This window comes from Balearica regulorum, chromosome 15, assembly GCF_011004875.1.
Source record: "Balearica regulorum gibbericeps isolate bBalReg1 chromosome 15, bBalReg1.pri, whole genome shotgun sequence".
Taxonomy (NCBI): Eukaryota; Metazoa; Chordata; class Aves; order Gruiformes; family Gruidae; genus Balearica; species Balearica regulorum.
This window is the reverse complement of record NC_046198.1, coordinates 2,677,663-2,704,157: the sequence shown is the minus strand read 5'-3', so window position 1 is coordinate 2,704,157 and position 26,495 is coordinate 2,677,663. Positions and strand designations below refer to the sequence as shown.

At 51.4% G+C, this 26,495-nt stretch overlaps 1 protein-coding gene across 1 annotated transcript; it reads right to left on the bottom strand.

The window, feature by feature from the left end:
• Positions 1-463: 463 nt before the first annotated feature.
• TRAP1 (TNF receptor associated protein 1) lies at positions 464-26,495 on the bottom strand. Its single transcript, XM_075767167.1, has 18 exons — positions 26,331-26,495; positions 21,041-21,208; positions 19,527-19,609; positions 18,995-19,135; positions 11,187-11,258; positions 10,271-10,431; positions 8,990-9,099; positions 8,739-8,812; positions 6,185-6,340; positions 5,889-6,009; positions 5,692-5,761; positions 4,368-4,515; positions 3,710-3,895; positions 3,242-3,380; positions 2,745-2,830; positions 2,061-2,206; positions 1,607-1,679; positions 464-1,316 (listed from the first exon to the last, which is right to left on the bottom strand). The coding sequence occupies exons 1-18, from the start codon at positions 26,422-26,424 to the stop codon at positions 1,215-1,217; spliced, it is 2,130 nt and encodes a 709-aa protein (XP_075623282.1). The 5' UTR covers positions 26,425-26,495; the 3' UTR covers positions 464-1,214.

Sequence of the window (26,495 nt, the reverse complement as noted above, 5' to 3'; positions counted from 1 at the left end):
CAAGCAGTTATCCAGATCCAGTTCCAGAATCTTAATTTGGCAATTTAAAGATAAGCTAAACAAATATCACGGCTGCCTCAGAGCCCCCACTGAGCTGGAAAAAGAATTCTTGTAAATCAGTTTGCATGGTGCAAACCAGACGCACGGAGGGAAATCTAGTGTGGCATTTTCTGTTACAAAGGTCTCTCCTGCTGAATGGTCGTTGCTCCTTAGAAAGGATTCAAATGACTGAACTCCCATTTTCAAAGACAAGGCTAACAGGGTTTGTAGGTACAGATTCTCCTGCTTTCCCTCCACACTCTCTGCTATTCTCTACTCTTTTCACAGCCCTCTCTTCCCACCACCGTCCAGTGCTTGATGCCCTGAAGAATCAAGCAGCATCTGAAGAGAGAACCGCTAACAAATCACCAGCTGGAAGACACAAAGATCGACACAGTAAGGGGACGAGAGAAGAGTGGAGAGGTCTGGAAAAGAAGAGGAGTTTATTTATCATAAATACAGACCAGCTCGACATGCAGTTTATGCCACAGAAAAGGCAAAAACCCTGGAGACTCTCCAGAAAGCCACACACTGGAAAGCTGTTTCCCAGTTACTTCTCTGTCTCCACAGCAAGACCAGGATGAACTCAATTATCCAGCAGCTCAGTGACCTTTTCTGCCATGGGATTGCACTGACATGTTCCACCAACAGTATCTGCGTCTGCTAACGGCAGCGATCTATCTCCATGCCAGCAAACTCCTCCTGCCTGGTCAGAGGTGGAGGTTTCTTAACGAATTAATTAATTCTGTCAGTGCTTGTTCGGAGCACAACGGTGCACAGGGATTCGATGGATGGGGCGTGTATTCACACACCTAACTGGGAATCTTGCTGCCAACACCTGTTTTGGGAAAGGCCATTTCTAGAAACAGTATGAAATGAGGCTCTTCAGGCTTGCGTCAGAAATTTGGGCATATTGTTTCAGCACAATCTCTGAATTTTGTTCCCACTAAGAACACTGCACTTTGAACACAGGTTGGTGACACATGATCTAATAATTACAACTGGCTCCTCCGTGTGCAGCAAGGGCTGGAAGTCCCCTGCATTCTCCCTGGCCCTCTGCCACGTGAACCTCTCGCTGCACAGTGCCTGCAAGCAAATGCTACAATAGCTGACAGAGAGACTGCGCTTGAGGAAAGAGCTATCGGCACAGAGTTCATCCTTCAGTCTTTGGGGGCTCAGTTTTTCTCCAGGATTTTGGTGAGGAGTTCGTTCAGCCGGTTCACCATTGGTCTGGGATCCTCATTCAGTCCTGCTGCTATCATGGCATTCTCATAAATCTGAAAAAAGAGAAGAAAGCATTAAATAAGGAGCAAAGCGAGCTGGGTGAGAGCTGGGGAGGAAGTGAATGTCACTCTCCAGGACTTGCGTGCTGAGACCAAGCATGTCTTCTAGGCCATCTGGTAGGAGAACACATGGACCACAACTACCAGAAGCGCCCCGAGCGGGGACCACAGAAGGATGTGATTCCTGCCCGCTACGAGGGCTTCACCCCGCTCCCTGCCAGACACAGTCTGCAAGCTGGCTCTGGGGAGGATGGTGCCGCTTCTGGAGAAGGCCTGGCTCTCACCTGATCAAGCAACAGCTGGGCCAGATCAGGCTGACTGTCCTTCAGCTCGTTAAGCTTCTTAATTAGAGCATGCCTGTAAAAGTGAGAGAGATCAACACTGAGACTTGGTATTTTTGGACACAATGAGAAATTCATTTCCAGAATGAGCAGCTAAGCTAAGATGGGACAGAAAAGGTTCTACCTAAAGGTCAAAATAGCTTCAACTTCCTTGCTCATTTTCTGGGGGCTTCTCTGCTCTCTCCCATCTTGTCCCTGTAACCCCCATCGCCCTCAGGGTGTGTGGGTGGCTCATGCCAACTGTGCCGTGCAGCCTCACAGACCCAGGCACCGTGGCACACACTGCACGTTACGGGGAGGGCTCTGCTACTTGGGAGCCTTACACTGCCTCTTGTCTGCCTCCGCCCCAGCAAGAGCGCAGTGCCCCAGGCCCAGCACTGGTATTGATTCCCCTTACCCCGTGTTGATCTCCAGGGTGGGCTGCAGGAGCTGGGCACGTTCCTCTTGGGTCTTGGCCAACTGCTGCATGCGAAGAAAGTGGCGGGCAGCCCCCATCTCGAGCACAGTGATCATGGCGGGGTGGGTGTTCAGCCGTGTAGTCACCTGTGGCAAAACCAGCAATCAGTGCTGAGATGGAAAATGCACGTGGGATAGAGGTGGGGGATGTTCAAGGACTCGAGGTCTCCTCAGCACAGGTTCACACCAAGCCCCTGCACGATTCATCCCCACCCCAGAGGAGATGCCGAAAGCAGCAGGGAAGCTGGGGGCCCAAATGGGCCCACTGGTCCACAGGCAGTAGCTCACCGCTGCACTCAAAGCACTCCTCGTCAATAAGCCTTTCTAGTCCACAGGCAAGACAGTCACCAGCCTGTTCTTCAGGTAACCTGAGCACGAACTAGTAAAATGGGCTTTGCTCATTACGCATTACAATGCGGTTCTTCCGCTGCCGTGCTGACCATCCAAATGACAAATGCCAGCATTCATACCATTTACAGCAAGGAGCCACAGAGTAGAATGATTTTTCTCGGGGTCTAAAGAAAAATCTGTGGCGGCAGATCCCCAATCAACCACCATCTTTTTTCCCTAGATTATGATCTCCACAGATCTCCTGTACTCAGTTACGCAGGCACAGAACACCTACCTTAACACCAGTGACTCGAGAGCCTAAGGCATTCCTCATCCAGGCCATCAGATCCTCGGCCTCCTTCTCCGTCAGACGTTCTGCAGCTGGCAGGGGAAAGAGGGCACATCTGAGCGTGCATCTATAGCATGCCATGGACAGTGAGCTTTACTCCTGAGCTCAGTCCGTTTCACACTTTTACCTGCGCTCTTGTGGAAATGGGAAGGCACACACCTACGTACATGCCCTCGGCCCAGACCGTGCCAAACCCAGAGAGGGCAGGCTCGTGCCCTGCCAGTTCCTGCCTGCCTCTGTCAGGGCACCGGGTGCGTACGTGTAGTTAAAACCCAAATCATGGAAACTCCACATATAAAAGGGATCTGCAAAAACTGCAAGTTGCCTCAAAGCGTGAAAATGGCAGGATGGAAGGGAGCGCTCTTGCTCACACGCTGCAAGAGCGCAGGAGGAGGTGTACCCTCACTGGCTGGCACAGGGTGGCCAGGGGAGCCTCACAGTACCTGGGTGACTCTCCTCAAACTTTTCTTCCTTATAGTGATCAACAACAATATCTGTCTCCACCGAGATCAGCTTCTTCTTGTCAAACTCCCGAAGGTGCAAGAGAGTCAGCTCATCAAACTGCTCATAGCAGAACAGGACCTGTGCCAAAAAAGGGACACCACCACGTTGTATGGGATGCAAGAGCACTTCCTCCTCCCCAAAGCAACTCCGCACCAAATGGCGAGAACATCACAAGGGAAACTAGCAGGTTCAACCCCACAGTGCTATCGCTCAGGGCCCCAAATGAAAGCAAACCTTTGGAGGGCTTTGTTACCACGTTCAGCAGGTCTGCAGCAGAACAAGTTCTGCTGCCCCATGGAAAGTGAGACCCAGCACCGACTCTAGTTCTGAAAGGGCCACCTTGTAGTAGCTACTACTGATGTAGTAGCTCAGGGTGTTCCCCTGGCCACGGCACACTGTTCACCCACCTCCATGTCCTTTTTCTTCATGGCCTCAAAGTACGGGGAGTGCTCGGCCAGGTGCCGGTTGGGTGCACACAGGTAGTAGATGTTTCTGCTCCCTGCCTTCATGCGGGAGGCATAGTCGGTCAGGCTGGTCAGCTGGCCTGCAGGCAGGGCGGATGATTCATAACGCAGCAACTTTGCTATGTCCTCCTGGAAGAAATGTGCTCCTCTGAGACTACAGCCCTACCTGACCGCTCCCAGCCCCGAGACATCTCTTTGTAGCGTGCAAGCCTGTTTGCAGCCCTGCAAAAAGGCTCAGGGGATCCCTCCCTCTGAATCCCTCCTTTCCTGCTCCAGATATTAAGGAGGCAGAAGAGTGACCTAGACAGGATGTAGGTCAAGTTCTCCTGGAAATGGGAATCCAGGCAGAGGACAACAGAAGGGAGAAAGCCCTGCTTTATTGCCTGTTGTAGTTCATATTGCATCAGGGAGGGCTGACAACATAGTGTGGGTACAGAGACTCTGCAGTGTCTGAAACTAAGCGGGAAGCAGTCACAAAGAGTGAGAGTTAGGGCACTAGAGAACACAGAGGTCTTGTCAGAGCCAGGAACACAAGTTACGGGCATGTAAGATTCACAGGGAAGTGGCAGTCCCCTTCGGCCCATTAGTAGGAGCCTTTTACCTTGACATCCTGCTCTGCTATCGTGACAATCCCCTCTCTCATGAACACCCCATAGTCCTCAAAGAATTTGGCATATTTCTCAGGGTCCTTCTTGCTCTGGTCAATGAAAAACTTGATCAACCTCTTCTGCAAAACATCTCGGAGCTTCCTGCAGCAGGAACAAGCCTTTTTAAAGACAGCTGCTAGACCAAGACAAGAGATTTTAGGTTAGCATCTCTCTCCCTGTGCAGTGTTTTAGTGGTGTGTTTGCAAACAGGAGGACAAAGAAGAAACTCTGTCTCCTTTCCCTCATGGCTCTACATTTGTTCTTTGTATCTCAGTCAAGAGCAGGTCTTGAGCTGGGGAGATAGCTAGGGCTGTGGTACAACTGTACTGCTGAAGGTCAAGTCTTCAGTAACTCCAGTGACTCAGTGATGCTGCAGTACGTAACCAACTGTGCAGGGGGCATCTGTGCCACAGCTACCCTTCAACATGGGAAGGAAGCGGCTATAAAAGGGTTACACTTGGAGGAACCCTTTCTGACGGCCTGAAAAACCACTGTGAAGTGACAGGGTTAATTTGGTGACTATAGTGAAGGTAGAGGCATTTCACCAGCTGTAGAATACAAAGTTAGCCATCAAACCTAACAAGATAACAGCACCAATGCTAAGGAGTAAGAGCCTACTCTTATCCTTCCTTCAGGTTCCAACAGTGGCAGATGTTGGAGAGGGGACTTGAACATCAGAAAGTAAGGGAAAACCAAAGCCAGACCTAAGGGGTTCTTAGAGGAGACTGGCCTGCTGGCAGTCAGCTCCACTGGGCCCAGCACCAAATGGAAACCTGCTGGCTGCCACTCGGTTTTTGACAAACGTGTGTGTGAGCACAGCAGAGCTTTGAAGGAAGTCTGGAGACAACGGGCACAAAGTGCTGTTTGAAGATCTACACATAAATAATCGTGAGACTAAAGTACGGCCCAGCTTCCTAGTACTGACAGCTGGCTTACTGTTTGGTTTTGTTTTCCAAACCACGTGGTGGTGCAGACCAGACACTTTAAATAGCAAATCCGCTGATACTGCTGTAGATCAGAGATACCGAAAGGCAGCCTAGGGCACAAGGGGCACACGGCAGCAGATCGTATGACACAGGACACTGCTCCCACATCTCAAGATGCAACCAGCATGGCTGAGAAACAACTCACAGACTACAGAAACTCTCAAGGATGGAAATGCTGCAGCTTACATGCCAGGTCCCTCCAAGCCCCTCTAACTGTCCCACAATGTCTCCTCCTCAACCAGCAAGAAGCCAGAAGAGCCCCAGCAGTCCACAGGATCTACCTCTTGCTTACCTGATAAGGGCGCTCTCCTGCAGCAGCTCCCTGCTGAGGTTCAGGGGTATATCCTCACTGTCCACAACACCTGGAACACAGAGCAACCCTCGAACAGTGTGGCAAACACAAGTGCCGGGCTCAGGAAGGCAGCCCCTCGCCTCACCCCCTGTGGAAGCCATGGTCCACAGCCCGCTATTCCTGGCCCCAGCACATACCTCTAAGAAAACGCAGCCATTTAGGCAGGATGTCCGCGGCTTTGGTTTGGATGAGAATTTTGCGGCTGTAGAGGGCAACGCTGGAGCCCAGTTCCCTGCTGATGTCAAACATGGATGGTTTCTGCAGGAACAAGAGACAGAAGGGTAACACCAGCACTGTGCAGGGTGCCCGGCTGTGCACTATGCTGCAGTATCTGGGTCGCTGCACCAGCTGACCAGGCCACACCGTAGTCTTCACTACCAGTTCTGAACCCAACGAGAGCTGAAATCGTGGCTCTCTTCCCTAGGGAACGTACTTGCTCAGGCACGTAGAAGATGCTGCGGATGTTGAGGGGAGCATCGGTCTTGTAGTGCAGGATGTAGCGGGGCTTGTCGTAAGCCTGCGCTATGAAGCGGTAGAACTCCTCATGCTGCCACTCGCCGATGTCCTTGGGGTCCAGCATCCAGAGTGCCTGTGGAGGAGCAAGGAGATGAGTTCCCATCAGCTCTCAAGACCTGTGGCCTCACAGCACAGGGCTCTTCTGTCAGAGTTACACTTTCCCTCCAGGGCGCTGGAGCGAGGAAATACCATTTTTCAAAGACAGACAGACTTCTCTGCACAGCCCGAGGGCAGCGGGATGTTTTATGGTTCAGGCACATTAGCACGGACTAACAAATTACTGCCCCTCAGCTGATCTCGGGTTGCCTCCCATAGAGGTGCTCTTCCCTGCAACATATGTAAGGCAGCTTTGTTTAGCCCCAAACAGAAGGAATTTGGCTAACATCCATTGCCTCACCCCTGCTACCAGCCAAGAACATCCTGGACAGTTACCACAGCTCAGCTGACTGGCACTAGTGGTCAAGTATCTCAAGGCCTGACCAGCAAGCAAAAGAAAAGTGGAAGTTCAAGTGGGTCTGTTGCAACCAGCCTGCCTCCCTGATGGAGGTCACTATCCCACCACAAGGTCACCTGAGTGCTTGTGAAGCAACTCCTGGATTGCTGATGTTTTGGAGCAGTTCAGGAGATGCTCTGCGCACCACTTGGCCACCCCTGCCGCAGGGTGAGAAGGTGCTTCAGGAGCGCCATTTCACACATCCACGCGTGAATTGAAGTCATGAGCTCCAGATCAGGTCCTTTCCCACGGCCATGCTTTCCACCTGCTGCTGCTCTAAACCCCCCCAACGCTTTCTGGGGCATTCTGCCCATGCTCACATCACATTTAAGTTTTCAGTACCTCAGCAAAAGACTAGCATCTAGCAAAGACGTGGGAGGTTCTGCCCATTTAACAAGCATGGGGACTCAATGACAAATCCAGCCAGGTGAAGCCCACTACATTCACTGCCACTCAAGCCCTAATGAGTGACAGGAGGTATCATCCAGCCCACTCTCCACCTACCAGTCCAAGGGATTGAGGGCTCTGGCAGCCCTGCCATGCTGCCATACTCCTTAGAGCTTCTTCTGCCTCAAAGCCTTGTTCCTCAAGTGGCTTCATAACTTTTCCAGCACACACAAGTGTCCTGGGTGGGGCTGCAGGTAGGAATATGGACTCAACCGGGTACTAAGGTGCTCCACAGCAGCTGTTAGGTACAGTGCTGCTTTCCCAGAGGCTTACTTGTAGCTACGGTTATCACAGTTAGACTGGAGAAGCCTTTAAGTCCGCACTGTCAGCTACACGGCAAGCAGTCAAGAGCTTATCTAGGAAAATCCACACCAGGGAACTCACTACGGCTCTGTTTAGAGCGAACTGATGTTGATGTGTAGAAAAATGCAAAAACAAGATTCTGGATAATAAAATGGCCTGAAACGGGAGCATAATGAGAATAAAGCTGTTGCTGTATCCCAAGGGAAAACAGACTTTCTGATAAGAAGATAAAAGTACACGACTCTATTAAGGGCATTTCGCCCTTTGCTCTAGCACCACTCCACTCTGGGGAGTCTGTTCTATTGATTGTCAGGTAGAAAGAGCAAACAGCTGTCTAAATCTATTTCTGGTTTTGTAATTGGAGGGAAACAGCTAGAAAGCCTGTGGAACAGAAACACTATTATGCAGGAATCCAAATAAGTATCAGTGACTAATAACACCAATTACAGAACCTTAGATAAATTAACATGATAAAATATTTAAGTACAGTCTCAAAAGTCTATGCATTCGGTGCCACATTCCAGGAAACAAACCTCCCCGCCCCCCATCTGCTCTCTTAGGTGAGGAAGCTTTAACCAACCAGAAAAGGAGATGCTGGAGGAAAATGATTCATAGATTTTTGTTTTAAAGATAATTAATTTCACCTAGGCGATTCCTGCAATTGGGCCAAGAACTTCTGACTAAAATGGATCTGGCTGCTATGTAATTTTAAGCGGTCAGAAAACGCCAGCATCAAGCAGTGCTCAGCTAAGAGCTGTGAAGAAACTCAAGCTGTGAGCTGAGCCACTAAGAAAACCAACCACGCGCTGGCACCGGCCACCTCGTGCTGAAGGACAGAGAGAACTGCAGCAAGAGGTGTCAGCACACCTGTGATGTGAGCAATCCCCACATCACTAACATGGCACCTGGCTTAAACACTTAAGTATTATAAAGCATGAGATAATCATTCTGATTAAGGGAAAATCCAGACATTATCTGTAAATAAAAACTGCTGTGCTAAACTGCAAGAATTCTCTCCGACAAATGCAAACAAGCAGTTCCAGGCATGACTTCCGCTGGATTGTCTCCTTTTGTTCTAATTAACTGATCACTACAGGCTCTGTGATATCCTGGACAATCCTCCCTTGATTTCTAGGGACAGCAGTGGCTTTATTCTGTTTCCTGTCTCCAGTGGAGGATTACAACGGCTCTTCTCCACAAGCGACCTGCCTGTGGCCCTCCTGCTCACCTGTAACGTGTTAATTCTTCTCCCATTGAGGTACAGTGGGAAGCTGATGAAGTTGCTGTATTTTGTCACCACCTCTGGAATGGAAACAAGACACAGAGGACTCACATTTGTGAAAAGAATTTCATCACTACCAGCAGGTGAAAGGTTTTACAGGAGAGAAAAACCGCTGTAAATTCACCTCCCACTCAAGGGGCAGCAACAGACTTCACACATCCCCTCCACAGGTAACAGCATTTCCCTCCTCCACTCACCCTTGACTCGGTCTTCATTCGCAAACTCCTTGCAGTCTTCTTTGAGATGTATAATAATCTTAGTCCCAGTTCTGACACCCGATGCTTCGGCAATCTCAAACATTCCTGAACTAGGATTAGAAACGGACCCATGTCAGCTTGTGCCTCATATACATCCATGATGGGACTCAAAAATATCATATTAAACTAAGAGCACACACAACACTTCAGTGCCAAGAGGAAAAGGCAGAAAATCTTGAATATCTGAATGGTCTCTGAGAAGCGCCCCAAAAACACGTGGCTGTCCTCCCCCCAGGGGCACACTTCTCTGCAAAGACACCAGCAGCCTCACCGAAAAGGAACCAAACTACAAACAAACTTCAGGCTGTTTGAGCCTAGCCTTCAACTCCTCTCCTACATTTCCTACAGCGCCTGCAACACCCAGGCTCCTGCTGTCTCCCTTGACACCTCTGACTCGTTTGCGGGCCCTCATTCACATCTTCACTGGAGTATGCAGTAACTGGTTATGACAAAAAGCAGCTGTGCTCTGCTGAAGACAGCCCGTTCTGGATGACCATTCCTACCTTACCGCTAAATGAACGCCATATGGGGATCAACCACTGGTGACAGCGCTGACCCAGGGGAGAGGCAGCAGCAGCGATGACAGACGAGCAAGCTTTCAAAGTGTACAGCAGCACAGATTGCAGCTTGACTGCAGCCCAAGACAGTCTGATGTCTCAGTTACAAGATGCTTTTTTCAAGAATTTAAATAACTTACTGAATGCTTTATTGCTAGGAGATTTTAAGGGGGATGCAGAGCTTTTCACCCCCAGGAGCTCCCATTTCAACATGGTGCAACAGCCATCACAGACTTGCAACTTCAAGCAAAAAGCAAAGGATGAGCGCACCGATCCAACCCACAGGAGACACGTGCCTACAGAGCCACAGCACTGCAGAGCCCTGCCTCCTGCGGGTGCCCTCGAGCGAAAACCCAGGGAACGACTAGACCAAAGAGATTACGTTTGTCTGCCCAGTCTGGGGCACTGCTAAGATGATTGCCTGCCAGCAGGGAAGGAGCAGGAGAAGCAGTTCTTTGTCCACAACACGCCTACTCTGACAAACCAAGTTTGTCCCTGTGGTTTGCACCCTGGCAAATTTGGCCACACTTTCTTACCATGTATAATCTGAGCAGGATCTAAACCAGTAAGCCTGGTCGTGAAAGACCACACCAGCCCCAGCTTTCGGTCCATGCCCCGTCTGGACACAGCCCCCACACATTTTCATCCCATTCTGCAGCCTTACCCGTCTGAAGACCAGTGGTAGCCTGGGCTCCCCGGCTCTGCAGACTGCGAAAATACCTCCACTTTATCAGCCACCATGAAAGCTGAGTAGAAACCTACTCCAAACTGGCCGATGATTTTGCTACTGGCTTCAGCTTGGCTCTGCAGAGCATCTAGAAAAGCCTGGAGGAACAAAGGTGAGATAAACCAGTGCACAGTGACTTCAGGTACCACTGGGAGGCTGCAACCCCCTCTCCAGCTGGGCTCCTCCACGCACCGACGCAGCCCTACGCCAGGTACCACAGGCCTGGCAGTCCAGTACCCCCATCCCATACCTCTGTGTCAGTGCTTGGAGGTGGGTGCCTGAGGGAAAGGGTGTCTCCCATGGGGACTGCACCCCTGGAAAAGGGGAGCATTGCTTAGGGCAACACCCACTGCTGCTAGCAGGAAAGGAAAACAAGCGAGGGCTCAGTCAATCAGGAGCACGAAACCTTAAAATGGTGACCTCAGAGATGAAAAAAAAAAATTAAAAAAAAAATCAGGTACATATACATAACAATTTGCCAGCATGAGGACACAGGTTCTGCCCTCCCGGACACCGGGTGAATGTTGAGCGTGCGTGTGCCCCTCCCAACGATGGTTTGGGGAGGAAGGCGTGTGCTTTTGGGAGCAAGGGCAGCCAGGTGCAGCAGCAGCATCACACACAGGGCCCACTAGCGCCGCTTGGGCACCGCGGGCCTCCCACAGCACACAGCAGAGACCATTAAGAGCTGGAAGACTCCACAGGTAGGTTTCACCTTCCAAGAGGGGCGTAATTTCACAGCTGGGCTGGGGGCCAAGGGATGAAACGGAATGAGAAATTAATGGGAGAACAAAAGTGACTGTAACTGGAGAAGACTTTTCTAAGGGGGGAGAAGGGGTGCCTCATCCCACGTTACCTTTGAGCCTGATCGAGCAATGGTACCGAGGTTAGAAACCAGCTCCTCCTGGGTCATTCCAATACCCGTGTCCTGAAAAGAAACAGCAGTTGTAGCTGAAATATCAGCAGAGAAGCATTGCTTTAGCAACCAGCACCCGAGCAACTTCTACCTCTGACTCCCACTCTCTCCCAGCCAGCCGAGCAGTAAATGCAACAGCAGACACCCTGCTGCGGCTCCACCTGCACGTGGTCAGGATGGTGGACGCAAAAGGGACACAGCTCCAAGGGACAGCAGCAGCTGCCTGGGGGCTATAAACCACCCAAAAGTTCAGAGACTCAAGCCTTTTATTGAGAGAAAACAAAACCATGCCAAGACAGGCTGGTTTCTACGCCTGTCTCAAAATGCAGCGGATGACAGTGCTGGAAAGAGATCTCAACCCAGTCGCAGCTTCACTGTGCCAGGTGAGGCAGAGACAGTTCCCATTGCTCAACATGTCCAAAGCGGGGCAGAGAGAAGCAGCCTATTTCCAATCCGCAGACGGAGAACCGATGCCCTCGTACCAGGAATCAGTGGCAGAACAGTGAATCCCTTAACTCTCGGGTAATGCAGACCCTTGTCTACAAGCACCACGTTTGCTGATCTCCATCTACTTTGTCTTTTCCTTCCTCCTCTCCCCCTCACATGATGCTCCACAAGACTTGAGTGTGAAGCTGTCACTGTCCAGGTCCCCGAGAGCTGAGTACTGCGGTGCCCATGGGAACAGGCTAACCCCGGCTGGAAGTACAGCGCACCGGCCACAGCTCACCGCGCTCTGTCCAGGCTTCGAAGGCAAATGGCTTGTTGTCGTCCCGAGTTAAAGGCAGATTTGTACTGCTGCGTGCAGCTAAACATCTCCCTGCTGCTAGCACGCACCTCTCGGGCAGCAGACCCTGCAGCAGCACCATCCAGAAAAGGCTGCAGCGAGCCTCAGACCAGGCCGCAACCTTGTTTCTTGCCACAACGCATTTGCACAACCCCAAACCAACATGGATAAGAGCAAACCCCAGCTAGAAACGGCCACCCTCTCACACAGGACCCCAACAGAAATCTTTCCCGTTGTAGTCCAATGTATTTTCAGACTTGCTCCACACGCATCTTCCACAGAAGCAAAGCGCAGGCCAACACCCTCCAGGATGCCACTTCTGAAAACCAAGCCCCATTCCCCCTCCCAAATCCCAGCAGCTTCTCTACCCGACAGAAACATCCTGAGAAGCCACTCTTACAGCTTCTCTGAGCCACCTCGTAAGGCGGCAGCAGTGTGAAAATTAGCCAAGTGAAAGGTGATTCTCGTTCATGCGAGTCCAGCTCTACCCAGGACCTGCGAGCACAGTTACGCGGCTGACAGCAGCCTGCATATCCAGAAGCGGGCTGACGCGCTCCCAGTGTTGTTAACGCAGGGGTGGGATTCAGCGTGCAGCAGTCAGCAAAACGAGCTAGAGCGGAACTGGCTGCTGCTAGATGGCTTGGAGGTGGGATGCCAGAGGGACTGCTGGCACAGCACGCCTCTACCACCCGTGTGGGGCATTTGGTGGGCTTATTTACTAGCCAAGTAACTTAATGTCAGCAGATATTTTTTAATCTAGTGTTTAACTCTGCTGAAGGATCAAACCGTGGTCAGCTTGTGAGGTTACTGAGTGAGATGCCATGTGGGTAAGACATTTTTCTGCATACCCACAAGTCACGGCACAGCAACACCTTCCCCTTGATTAAATATGGTAAGGCCAGTCAGTCGTCTTGGCTGAGAAGAGGGAGGATGCCCAGTAAGATCTCAACAGTGGGAGATGAAAAGCCAGCAAAAACAAACAGGGTATGGCAAAATCTCAGGAATCTGACACAGTCCCTTCCCCCAGGGAGAAGAAGCCAGAAAGAAAAGTTTTCAGCATCTGGTTCAGGTTTGGTTCATGCCAGACTCTGAACAGAACTCTTAACTCCTCTGATCCACTCCTATTTATAGCACAGCATGTCATTCCCAAATTCCAGTATGTTAAAAAAAAAAAATAAAATAAGCCTACCCCATGAATTTATTTGGTTATCGAATTCCAAATTCCCTGCCAAACTTATTGCAAAATGCTTAATGACAATTTCTGGAGACTAGTTTGATGAGGGTGAATCGCAATGAACAAAGAGAGCACGGCTCAAAACGCTCTGCTCCCCCAGCAGCGCTGAGCCGATAGGGAAAGCGAAAAGCGTCCTTTTAGGTGGCCGGCCAAAGATCCCGGCAAAGCAGACATTTCCTACTGCAGAAAAACACCTGGGCGGATTACGACAAAAACGCCATCAAGATTCAAACCACTCTTGCAGCGTACGTGTTTCCTGCGGCCGGCCTTCGCACTGCGCTTCTCGGCTCCCTTCACCAGATGGTGCTGCTCCGGGGAACGGGAATGAAGTGGTGGTGGAGAGACGGGAGCCGAGCTTCTGCAGAGCAGGCCCTCTTCAGTGAAAATGAACCTGCCCACCAACAGCCCGCTCAGGCTGGGCCAACGCAAGTGCTGGCAGCCCTAGCTCCGTGAAACCCACTGCCCTTCTCGCATCGCTCTGCGCTGCACAGGCTGCTGCTCGGCCTCCAGGCGTCTTTGCCAGGAACCACCGTGTCATTGCACAACGCTCTGCAGACGATTTCTACCCATATCGGCCAGCATAAATGCAAGGGCTGCCGTTGCTCGACCATCAACATTACGACTTGCCTTTCCCTGCAGACAGTTTCAAGCACTCCCTTCAGTCTGCACGAAAAGTTTTACAAAGCTGAAAACAGCCACAGCAGAGTTATTCGTAAAAACACAAAGCAAATTTTACGTGGGGCTTCACAAATTACAAGATGCGAGGGTTGTGTTCAGAGTTCAAAGCGCCAAACGCTACTCTGCAGCTTGGAGAAACCAACCGCTGTATACCATGAAACAGAGTTCAGTGCACTGACACTTCAAAGGTCGATTACAGAAGCCCTTCTGTTGCTCAGCAGAACAACAATCTCCTCATCTGGTTGAATTTCCCTTCTGGGACTTCTTAGGGTGCAGAGTAAACAGCCTCCCCCTGAACCATCCCCTCTACAGCCCTGTCCCTCTGCAAGACAACACAACAGGCTACAGACCTTCACCCCATCTTCCGAGGGTCTACGAAGAGCACTACGGCCACACTTGTTGAACTACATGTCTAAACTGACGTTTCCCCTGAAGAGACAGCAGCCGAACACTGATTTTTAGCAATGTTTTTTGTGTGTGGAGACCTCCCAGATACAAAGCCTGCTGTCGAATTGTTCGGGACCTTTGTGCTTTCTCTGCACTTTGTTCTAACCTTTGTCGTGTGGGTGCTGGACGTTTGCAAATGGAGACCGTTCTGTGTAATGACGGCTGGATAACCGCCGGGCATGCAGTACCTCAGGGCTCCCACCATGAAATGCTCGGTGTTTGCTCCGCAGCCCTGAGGACCTCTCTTTTCCTTGGCAGTGGAGTAAATGAACACCTTCGGCCTCACTATCTGTCTCATCAAATCAGGCAGCGCGCAGCTCTTGTGTTCATATCATATTTCTTGGTAAAGCAAAAACAAACTGCAAGTAATTACAGGCAACAAATCCAGTTTAAATCAACAAATTGCTTAGTTTAGTTGGTAAACAAGAACCTAGGTAATGTAACATCTTTGCTTATTACCCGAGTCCAATTTAAGTTATTGCAGAGTCTTGTTACACCAAACAATTCATTAAGTACCCATTAACTGCTGCCTTCGCCACGGCTGCAGTTAGAGGTACACGTCTGAGCTACTGTGCCTTTCATTTCGCTTTGTTGCAAAACGAACACTTGAAATGCTTATTTCAGTGCAAAATCTCAACAGAGCATCAGAAGAACACTGATTACATTATAAAATAACGACACGCTGCTCTCACCAACTGATAAAATCCCACAACGTCCGGTTAGCGAGTGTCCCCCCTGTTATTTGAATACCTTGCTTAAAGAGACTTAAAATTCACAAGAGCAGGACAGCAGCCGCACTGGAGCAGCGTTCTGGTTTAGAATCGATACGGCATCTGCAGCAGCAACCAAGAGAAGAAAAGGCACAATAAAACCGACGCATGCAGAGACAAGGGAATCTTGGCCTAGTACATGGAAGCTGTCCAGAGCAGGGAGCCTGAGGTTTCCCTTCCAATAACCTGTGTTAACATTATTTTCAACAACGCTGAGCATTGCTACAGGCTCAGCCTCCACTCATCCAGATCCAAATGCCCGGTGTTCAGAAAAGTACTTTCATTTTATCTGCTTCAAATTCCCCATTTTTAAATGTGACACGCTCTTATTCTGGCATGAAGATGAAGAAAAGAAAAGATTCTGGACTTCCTTCCCCAGGCCGCAGGTTATTTAAGATGCGTTTATATTTCTGGTTCCCTAACTTATTTGTTAAAAGATGATGCAACAACTGGAAGCTCTAACCCACCGTACAATCAGTGGCACGTTTCTGCAAGCTTAATTCCACCTAAGGCTTGTCCAAGTAGAGACAGCTTTACCCCCCTCCCATCTCTACCTGCATTATTGTCCAGCTCCTGCTCCCCTGCTTCCCCAAACCCAAGTGCAGCTGGATGCTGCAGTGCTGCACGCAGCTAAGGACGTAACCCTCTCTCTGCTGCAGCCCGGTAGCACAGGGTGGCTGCCAGGACACGACCCGGCACGGAGAGGGCCGGTTCCCCACCCGCACCAAGCTTTGCTGGACATGCGGGCGCACCTGCATGGAACTGCTAAAGCCCAAACGTCTCGGTTCCTCGGCAGAGCCTCAGGACAGATCAGTCTTTGTCGTAGGCTGTAACTGGTAAGCCAGGAGAGATCTGCTCAGTGATACAGGGAGCCGTTGCAGGGAGGGGTGGTGTTTGCAGTCATTTTAACTCCTCCCAAACACAGCAAACTTGTTATTTTGTGGCTTCACAGACACTGATTTTGAATGACTGCAACAGTGAGAAGAAAGCCCAGCAAGGAGAACTGAACAGCCCAAGCTCTGGCAGCAAGTATGCCGCTTACCCGTCTTAGAGCAGCGGTCCCACTCCCTCACCCAGCAGCAGCAATTAGCTCTGTAAACATTTCAAACGATTTCCTCTAAACTGCTACCACTGGCCTAGCCCTAAATTAAGCCCCAGCAACGAGCACGGCTCCAGCCACCGAGCTCACGCAAACGCAGGTTTACCACCAGACACAGGCAGCAGTACGGCAGAGCTGCGCGTCAGCGACACCGGCTGCACCACAGCCAAGCGCTTGTCACCCGCCGGCCATGGGGAACCTTGTGTAGGTGTTGAAGGAGAGCTCTGTGGTCACAGGGCTTTGGGGTCTGTACGGGGTTCTCTGTTCCCACCTCAAAGGGTCCAAACCCATGTCTGTAAAGCCTTAGCATGCAGAACCGCAGAGCTCTGCGGATCCATCCTCATTGAAAACACACCCCCTAACATTTTCAAGTGGATTTTCTGAAGAGATCTGACCTTGCAGGCTGTGGCTGCTACCAGATGGAGCTGCCCTAGAAACAGAACGAGGCAGTTTTCAAAGGGGCGGAGGAAACTGTGGAATTTGCTAAAACAAGAGGACTTTGGTAAAGGAACTGAGGTGGTGCAATCCGGTGGACTAGACAGCGAACATTTCCCTCTTAGCAGATACAGCACTTGGCAATGCTTAGGTAGGACATCCCTGAATGAGGACATTATATTAAACTTCTGAATCTTGCTATGCTTACGACTGAAATTCAGTCCTGGCAGAGAAGTAAGCAGAACTGCAGTCACTTAACAGAGTGACTCCTTCAGTGGAGCTAGAACCCGCCTGTAAGAGGGCATCACACCTTCCAGACCTGCCCTCACTGAACTGGTGAGACACAAAAAGATGCTACAGGCCTTGGAAGGGGAGGGGAGAGATCCAGCAGATCCAGGGGCCAGGAGCAGCACGAAGGTCTGAGGAGAAGGACCTAGGGGTCAGAGAGACAACGGGACCTTTCTAAAAAACCGGGGGTGACCATTGCCACAGACAACACACGAGGGACCTGCTGCTTCTGTTTTGGTGGGTCTTTGTGAGTGCAGAAAACAAAATGGAGACTGAGGGGCAGGTGCATCTCTGCCTCAATCCTTTTTTTTGTTTTTTTTTTGTCCCTTTGCATTCCTGAAAGGTAGGGAAACGTTCTGAACGAGGCTTGTTCAAAGTAATCGTTATATGCGGTATGTTTCTTCACGAGGTTATAAATAAACCCTCCGCTGGAGGTAAGGAGCTTTAGGCGGTACTGAGAAGGCAAACCTATTAAAAGAGATTGGAGTCGCGCTGTTCTCTCTCCCTTCTCAGAGCGCAGTATTGCTGCAGTTAAAAGCTTCCTAGTTAAAACTCATTTAGTCGCATTAGAGATGCACAGGCAGCCAGGTAGGGGGCTATAAAAAGACAAATCCCTAACACATCTAATTGGGTATGACGTCAAATGTACCCTATCCGTAAGGCAGGCAAACAGGTCTCTTAACCAAACTGCCAAAGAAGGGGACAGCTTCCACAGTTACAGGGCACGAGTTGTAAGAATATCTTGATGGGTTCAGAAGCTACGTTGTCCGCTATGATCTCAAGAGGGAAAGACAGGACCGACACCCTACTTGGGGCTAAATGAGAGCTCATTAAAGAATCGGTGTTGTACAGCAGTCAGACAAATGCAGTAGTCAGGTGCCATAGGAATAGCGAAGGCAGTTTGAGAATCTTTGGGTTGATGATCGTGTTGCCCACTGACGATCACTAACTTCCCCATGGCAACCGCAGCTGCTTGTTCTGCAGAGAAACCCAAGTATAAAATAACTGAGCAGCCTCCAACAGCAAGCGCTTTTGTCCCACGTGAAAAATACCAGATTGTGTGCTTTGTGCCACATCTGCCCTGAAGCTGCTCTGGGCAGCCTTCACTCGCACGCTCCTGTCTGCCTCATCCTCTGCCCTCCTGAGAACAGTCCACAGCTACACTCTCACAGCTGACACTGCTCCACGAGGAAAGTTACCAGTTTGCCGCCTTTGCATTAAAAACTTTGCCAAGAAAGACCAAAACTCAGCCTCAGCCTTCCACCCTGGACAACAGCCACCAACAACAGCAAAGTACGGAGAGAAGGACCAGCTCCACCTTCCCTCACCACACTGAGTCCCACAGGTCAGCAAGCTTACACCGATCGCCCCGCTCCTGCTAAGCGTTTTGTCAAGAACAATCAAAACCAGAGCCGCAGAGAAGAGGACAGACAAGTGCTATGGGACTGCTGCAATCTATAGGCCCACGTGTATGTTAAGGCAGAGCCTCAGCATCAGCTGGACTTGGCCTGTTCTGGAGCAGGAGGAGAGGCAGACAACCAAAAATGGGAGGTTCTTCTCACCACCCCAGCATCTCTCAGCGGCTGAGGTGAGAGGGAAGGTCTGCAAGCTACCATGTTACACCTCAGACTTAAGGAGGTGACAGAATTCCTTCCCAAAGGTCAGGATGAAGCCAGATTCCCAACTTTTCTGCTAGTGAGAAATGCGCACACAACCTAAGAAGTGCACCAGAAAAGGAACCGGAAGAAAAGCTACTGGTAGTTCCTAACAGGGAGGGAGCAGCAAATTTTCCTATGGGGACAAGCGGGGAGCAGATAAATTGGCGGTTTCTCATCAAATCCTGAGGTTACAGCCTCCTGAACCAGAGTTCAGCTGAGGACAGAACGCTTCGTCAGGCAGGCTTAGGAATCCATGGCACTGCACTACCACTCAGCTTCCACCAATCCTTCACGGACAAAGGCTGGGGATGAGAGCAGCAGGGAATAACTCTCTCCTGTTACCAAAGGGAGGTACCTGGATCGTGATGGTTCCCTTTCCGCTGTCTGTCTGCAGATGGATCTCCATCTCTGGTAAGTCCTTCCCTTCTGCCATCAGCCGATGACGCAGTTTCTCCAGCGCATCGCTGCCGTTGGAGATCAGCTCCCGGATAAATACCTGGGGATGAGACACAACCTGACACTGCAGCCTGGGACTCCCAGAGATGTGGGAACTCATCGCCTACTCACAGGCTAATTCCCAGCTCATTAGAAAAAGAACTGTGTTTCCTCATTATCTGCCAGGAGAACAGTTTGTCTGAACTCCATACGAAAGCACAGAGGCTCTGAAGCTCACAGAGTCACCTGGCCACACTTAGACATTGTTTTGAAAACACATTTTCAAGGCATCTTAAGATAACTTCATTCAAGGAAGCATGACATGTGACCAACACAGGACTTGTTGGGAAACTGAGCAGGTATTCTCCCAGCTCAACTGTTCTGGACGTAGCCCTTGACAGAGACAGGGCTTTGCCAACAGAAAATCTACCAGCAAGTAGTGGGTGCCTCACCTCCTTCTCAGAGTACAAGGAACGGGCAACAATGTCCAGCAGTTTCTTCGTTTCAGCCTGAAACTCATGTTTAGAGGCTGCACCTAGAATAAAATCACAAACACACCTTTAAGGTGCTTCACCAGGGTCCTCTTGGGAAGGAAGGCAAAACTGCGGTCTTACCACGTGCTTCAGCTTCCCGGGAGCGAAAGCCCGAAGCAGGATGGGACACAGGTAGCTGTGGCCTCCAACAAGATGACAACAAAGGCGCTGTTTACACAGCCCTCTGAGGCGGCACGCTTTACCAAGCAGACACTGGGCCTCTGCACCTCAACTCCTTGCATGTAAACCTCAAGGCAGTCAAAGCCTGCAGGACCTGCACGTTGGTCACCATGTCTGGACTGCAGAGCAATCAGTAAATGAGAAGTGAACGGTGGTTCCCCTTGCTGCTACTGCGTGGCTCCATGCAACCCCCAACTGCTCTCTCAAGTGACTCCTGTGGTTTATAGCCCACCTTCCATACTCTTCCTTGACTTGATTTTCATGGGAACCATCTGCATATGCTCTGCTCCAAGAGCTTCTCCAGCCAGGTAGCATTTCTCATGCCCAAACAATGCTCGGAGCCTTAAGCAGAAAAAGGCAGATTCTCAAAGGGCTCTGTGGAGCAGGCAAGGGAGCGTGTACGTACATCCAGCCACGCAGGTAGGTAGCTGTGCCCAGAAAGAGAATTTTCCTCAGAAAGAATAACACTACAAAACATTTCAGCCGAAAGACCATCCTTGGCCTTTTAAAAATAGTATTTCTCCTGCTAGAGGCATTGGAGAACTCTGAAGCAACATGGGGAAAGCCATGGGTCACACATCACCCCTGCCTCTGGTGAGGACCTACGTTCCCCAGTGACAGGAGCGAAGCTGGGGTGTGGACAGCAGCAGGAGCAGTGCATCAACCCCACCGCAAGCTTCAGAGCCTGGCAGTCTCAAAAGTACCTGCCAGAAAAACCATGGGAGCACGGAGTTAAGATGCTATTTCTGTGCTTGAATAACTCATGTGACTCTGCTTTAAAGCACCTCTCCCTGGAGATGTACAAAGCAATTCATTCTACCTAAAAGGTTGACACCACGATTAGACCTCCACAATCCACAGCAATGACCTCGGCAAGCACAATTTGCTTCTGGGACAAAAAGTCTCTTTTTAGGCAAATTCTAGTGCCTGTGGAGCCTCTACACATATGCAAGACCGTCAGTTGCCTGGCTGAGTCTACAGATGCAACTTCTTCCTGCAGTCTCGATGGCCTCCTTTCTCAGCAAAGGTCGTTCTGATTTACACGCTCCTGTTTCGGGGAGGTGATGGTGCAATTCAGATTCAAACTGCAGCCAGCTACAATGCGGTGACCAAGACCTGCACCTCTTCCAGCAGCAGAAACACTACTGCAGAGGGCTCAACCTCATGGTCAGGGCACAGCTGCACCCAGACATTGTCCTGGCTCTGCCTGCACCCCAAGAGTGATCCCACAAGACATCTGTGTTTGTGCCCACCTTTCACGTTCTCCGTGTTGCTGATGATGGTATGCAGGGGCTCTTCTTCCTTGTTCTCTGCTGTCTGCGTGCTGTACGTCCGGACAGCAGAAACGCTGGTGGCAGGAATGTTGTAGCGGAGGCTCCAACGACAGATGATTTGTCTTTGGAGACATGCTGCTCCTTTTGCTAGAAGACACAATTCAAGATATTTCAGTATAAATCACAAGCATCTGCAGCAACAGGAGCACTCATTAAAGGTCCCATTTAGGCAATTCCATGGGGAGTTACACTGTCCAAACCAGACTGAAGTTCCCTTGCAATCCAACACCCACCATTTCCTTCTGGTGTTGCCTTCACTGCATAAGAAGGATAAGTTGCTACTTTGGAGCATCTCTTCTAAACTAAAATTCTAGCCAGAAGATGACAATTAGTAACTTTCACAACAAGTTAACCGGTGAGGAAGAGGCAGTTTGCAGCTTTCGTTGCTGTTACCCGGCCAAGCTGAAGACAACAGGGAACGCTTCAACTCCCACATTGCTGCCAGTGAAAACATAAAACCCCGGCGCGAGTAAGGCAGCTTGCGCCTCCAGATGCCTGTGCTGCACACGCAGCTTCCCCGGATGCTGTACCAACACTTCCCATCAGACGGGCCTCTAGACACCGAAATCTATTTCCTCCTGCTGACAGAAACCAGGTCCTTTACTACAAGCTCACTCCCATATCTAAGAACAACTCCCTATCAGCCAGCTGAGCAGTTACTTTATGGCAATAAATATTTGGCCCTCGACTGTCTGAGCGCAGTTAACAGAGCACAGCTCTGGGATAAGCAGCACATGCAGCAGCAAAGCCACGAGCCAGCAAAGGGATCAGCAAGGAAAAGGAGAGGCAAGTCCCAAAACGGACTGGGATTCCCAGTTCTTCTCCTTCCACTGTGCCCAGGTGAACCGAACAGCCTTCTCTCTGTTGGGGGATAAACCAAAGCCAAACCTGGCCACAAAATGCCCATTTACAGCACTACAGAGCTCCGTCCAAAGCCAGTTACTTGGTGTGATTTCTGAATCGTAGCGAGAATGGTCTGTGCCAGAGTAAGAGCCCAGAGGGTGTGGATACAGTCAGACTCGATTGTCTTAAAGGTCTTTTCCAACCGAAATGATTCCACGACTCTACGGTCTGAAGATGCCGCTGTGCTGGGGCAGGTGGTGACTTGGCCACCCCCAGCCCTACAAGGAACGTAAACGGATGGGGCCGTTTTGGGAGGCAGAGGAGTGACCAGGATGGCCTGGACAGAGGGGGCAGAATCCGGATAAGCAACGGAAGTGGTTGGAAGCAGCGACAAGCGCAGGCTTTTCTTGCGACTCACTCTGTGCTTGCAAGCTGTTTCATCAGGCAAGGAAAGGAGACAAACCCTATGCCCCAGGCCTGCAAGAGGCACATTTTCAAGGTGTCCTATTTTTAAACGAATGAGTACAAAACCACCCAAAGACTGAACTGAGAACCACCGGCACGGTGAGAGTCCCTACAGTGCACCTGTGACCTCCCTGGAAAGAGCTGCTTTGGCCATCCACAGCCCTGCCCTCCAGGCCAGCCGACACGCTGGGAGAGCCCAGCTCCCTCCTGAACCTTCCTCCTCCTCCTCGTCACAGCCCTCGACTGAACTCGGCATCCCAGCCCTGTCACCAACATCCTTCGTCATCCTCCAGCTCACCTTGGGAGGTGTCAGGCTCCCTTCCGAAGTGCTCTGCAAACTTCCTGCCCACCTGAGCAGGTACTACAGCCAGAATGGTCATCGAGAACAGGTCTTGCTGCTCCAGCCCATCAGGCTGGGCTCTCACTCGCTCCAGATCAGGTAGACGTGAACCCCTGAGCCTTAACAGTGCTTCTGGGTCCTGCACCTCATCCCCCAGAGCTGCTCGAGGAGGCTGTCAAGTCCTCATTCTTCCTCCTCCTCCTCCTCACAGAAAGCTTTGAATCAAGATGCACTTCTCCAGCCAGAAGCTTGAATTACTCCCCAGTCACTCTGCCCTCAAAGAGCCCACAAATAGTTCTTAATGCATCTGAACACCTCCTACACACATAACTGTTCGCTCTCTGCGTCACAAACAGTTCTGCCGCATTATCGCAGGACGTGTTCTTTATCTTTCATTTGACTGCTTTGTTGGGCTCATCCGAGATAGCAACAAAGAAAACAGCCCGGGTGACTGAAGTGGAAAGCAGCGGAGAACTCGCCGTGTGGCCATCCAGGCTGTCGAGCTTCGGAGAGGAAGGGCCTGAGTCAGGGTTTACAGATTTTATTTATGTATTTATACAGGGTTTAGATATTTTAAGCTCATCTTACGCTAGATGGTGTTGGACGCTCTGAAAAATCTGCACTTGTACGTACGCGCGCACACACACACATTTCCCAACCGGCAGAAATAAAAGAGGGAAATGTCGCTCCATCCCTGATTCCAGGATGCAAAAGAGCAGCAGACCAGCAGCAGCTCCGTGCTAACCTCAAGGCTGCTTGACCTGGAGCCAACAAACAGGTCACCCCCCAGCCCATAAACACTACCCGACTCTAGAAACTACAACTATTTATAATTTTTTATGTATTTTTTCATCTCCCTGCCTTTAAAGCACAACAATAAATCGCCACCAATCAATTCAGAAGTTATTTTTGGATTTGTGTAATGCTTGGTCTTAATTAACAGCCCGTCCTGTGCCAGGTAGAGACAAGGCTCGTTAACTGCAAGCTGCAGCATCTTCAGACCATTTGGTTCTTGCGGAGCCCTTGCCTGCCCAGCAGGGAAAAGGCTCCCGGCAATTCTGGATATAAACCCACAATTATCAGCACAGAAAAGCTATTGAGAAAGTAACCGCTGAGTTAACGGGGTAACGTGACACACCGAATGAGCCCGAGAAACAAATTCCTAAGACCAAGAGACAAGGAAGGAATGGCTTTTGCCCCGGTTGAGCACTGCGATGCGCTGGGGCAAATGAGGTCTTTTTTATATCGAGTTAATCAAACGCTTGAGCTTTATCGCAGTCCACATACCTTCCTATTTGCATCATTGCCCCACCTGCACTGTGAAAGATGGCAGATACCCACGTTACTCGCCAGCTTCCAGCTCTCTGGGAATCCTGAGCACGGAGCAGCCCTGCAGACGGGGAACGCGCCACAGGAAAGAGAAGGACCCTCGGTCTCAGGGGCTCCTTCAATCCAGGCACCAGGATGCCTCAGTGATTCCCGAACCCAACCAACCCCCCCAGGAAACACAGCCCCTTCTGGGAAAAGGACCACAGTGAGCATCGAGCCAAGCCAAACGCCAGTTCGACATTTAGGGTGGGAAATGGAGCACAAAGCAGTACGCGGCTCAAAACAAAGAGGAGAATTTAGGTCAGCAGAAATTACCATAATAGCTTGATTGCCGCGCAGTCGCCAGCCTGAGGATGCTCTTGCAAAGAAGAGCGCTAGCAATAAGGTGCTTCCAGCTCAGATCTCATTAAAAGAAAGGTTTCTCTAGCTGGGCACCAAATCCCATACGGATCTAGGGAGGAGAGAGTCCCTGACTGATCCACTCGCGCCAACACATCTCCCGAAAAGCTCTGCACCAACTTCAGCCTTCAGCATTGCGAGAGCCAAAAGAAAACGCCGCCAACTTTGCACGGCCGAGGGGAGGGGACGGCTGTCCCCGCAGCCGGGGATCTCCGCCTGCATCCAAGCGACAGGACGCCACCCCCTGCTCCTCCCTCTTCATTTCCACCCCGCACAGCTTCTGCTCACTTTTTTTTCCCCCTGAACAACGTGGATGACAGGTTAAGGAATAAAACTCTGGCTCTGTGGAGTCCATCTAACCCCAACGGAGGCACACGACCTCTTTCTGGGACACGGATGCTAACAAGCCACTGGGGATTTCCGTGGTGGAAGAACTGAATTGCCCATAAACCCCAAAGTGGCATTCGATGGCACAATAAATCTCACAATCTGACCCCGACAGCGACCCTATTTGTCACGCGATTTCCTCTGTCACATTTTCTCTTCGTAACCCACAGGGAAACCACAGACCGCACTGACGACCTACAAATCTGTCGATAAGGAGCCAGACGACAGGTAAGGAAATTCTGAGCACGGCACGGACTGCTCACAGCTGGGAGAGAGAAGACATGCCGGAAGCTTCTCACCACGCCTCCGTTAACGACAACTCACGTTTCCAGACCTGCGCACTGCGGCCTCGGTAACACAATACATCCTGTAGTCAAGACCGCAGAGTTTGGATTTTCTCGGCCCTCAATCTTGCCAGTCTTGTCTCTTAGGTGAAACCTTGAGCTCACCCCTGGGAAACACAAACCCGTCAGGCTCGTCCGTCAGGTTGTCAAGTACTGCAACGGCCAGAGGACAGAAACGGGCCAGAGGACAGAAACGCGGCTGCTTCTGCTCCTGTCCCAGTACCCAGCTGAGCTGGACGTGCTATATACATCCTATAGGGGAAAGAGATGAACCTGTGCATGCTATACACCCTGTATGAGCCAACAGATGAAACTGAACGTGCTATATGCCCTAAATGAGCCAGCAGCTGAACCTGTGCATGCTGTACACCCTATATGAGCCAACAGATGAAACTAAACATGCTGTACACCCTATATGAGCCAGCAGCTGAACCTGGACATGCTGTACACCCTATATGAGCCAGCAGCTGAACCTGGACATGCTGTACACCCTATATGGAGCAAGAGATGGACCTGTGCATGCTCTACACCCTATATGAGCCAGCAGGTGAACCTGTGCGTGCTGTGCACCCTATACGAGCCAGCGGCTGAACCTGGACATGCTGTATGTCCTGTATGGAGCAAGAGCTGGACCTGAACACGCTGCGCGCCCTCTGTGACCCAGGACACGCCGCCGGGCATGCCGCACAGCCTACGCGGCAGATGAGCCCGAGGGTGCCGCCCGCCCTGTCCGGGCTCCCTGAACTCGCCTCCCACCGGGACCAGGCTCCCCCGGGCTGACGGGCGGCACCTCACCGCCCGCCCTTCTCCCCCGCGGAACGGAACGCGGCCGGAACCGGCCGAGAGCGAAGGCGGGCTGCCGGGGCGCACACGGGCCCGGGATCTGCTCGGGGTCCCGGGGACCGGCACAGCGCCGGGGGGGCGGAGGAGCGCGAAGGCCGGCGGCGCCGCAGGCCAGGGCCGAGCCAAGGGAAACCAGCCACCGCCCTCCCTCCCCGGGCCCGCCCCGGGCCCACCCCTTCCCGCACCCCCCACCCCCGCCGGGGCTCCCGGCCGCCCGGTGACGGCGGGGTGACGGCGCGGCGGGGCCGCCCCAGCTCACCTGCGGGCGAACGCGGCCCGGCCCCGGCCCCGGGGCGCAGCAGAGCCGCCAGGCACCGCCCCCGCCGCGCCGCCGCCGCCGCCGCCGCCGCCATGCCGCGTGCACCCGCTCTACCGCCGGCGCCTGCCGATGGCGTCACGGGGCGGGGCGCGCGGGAAGGGGGCG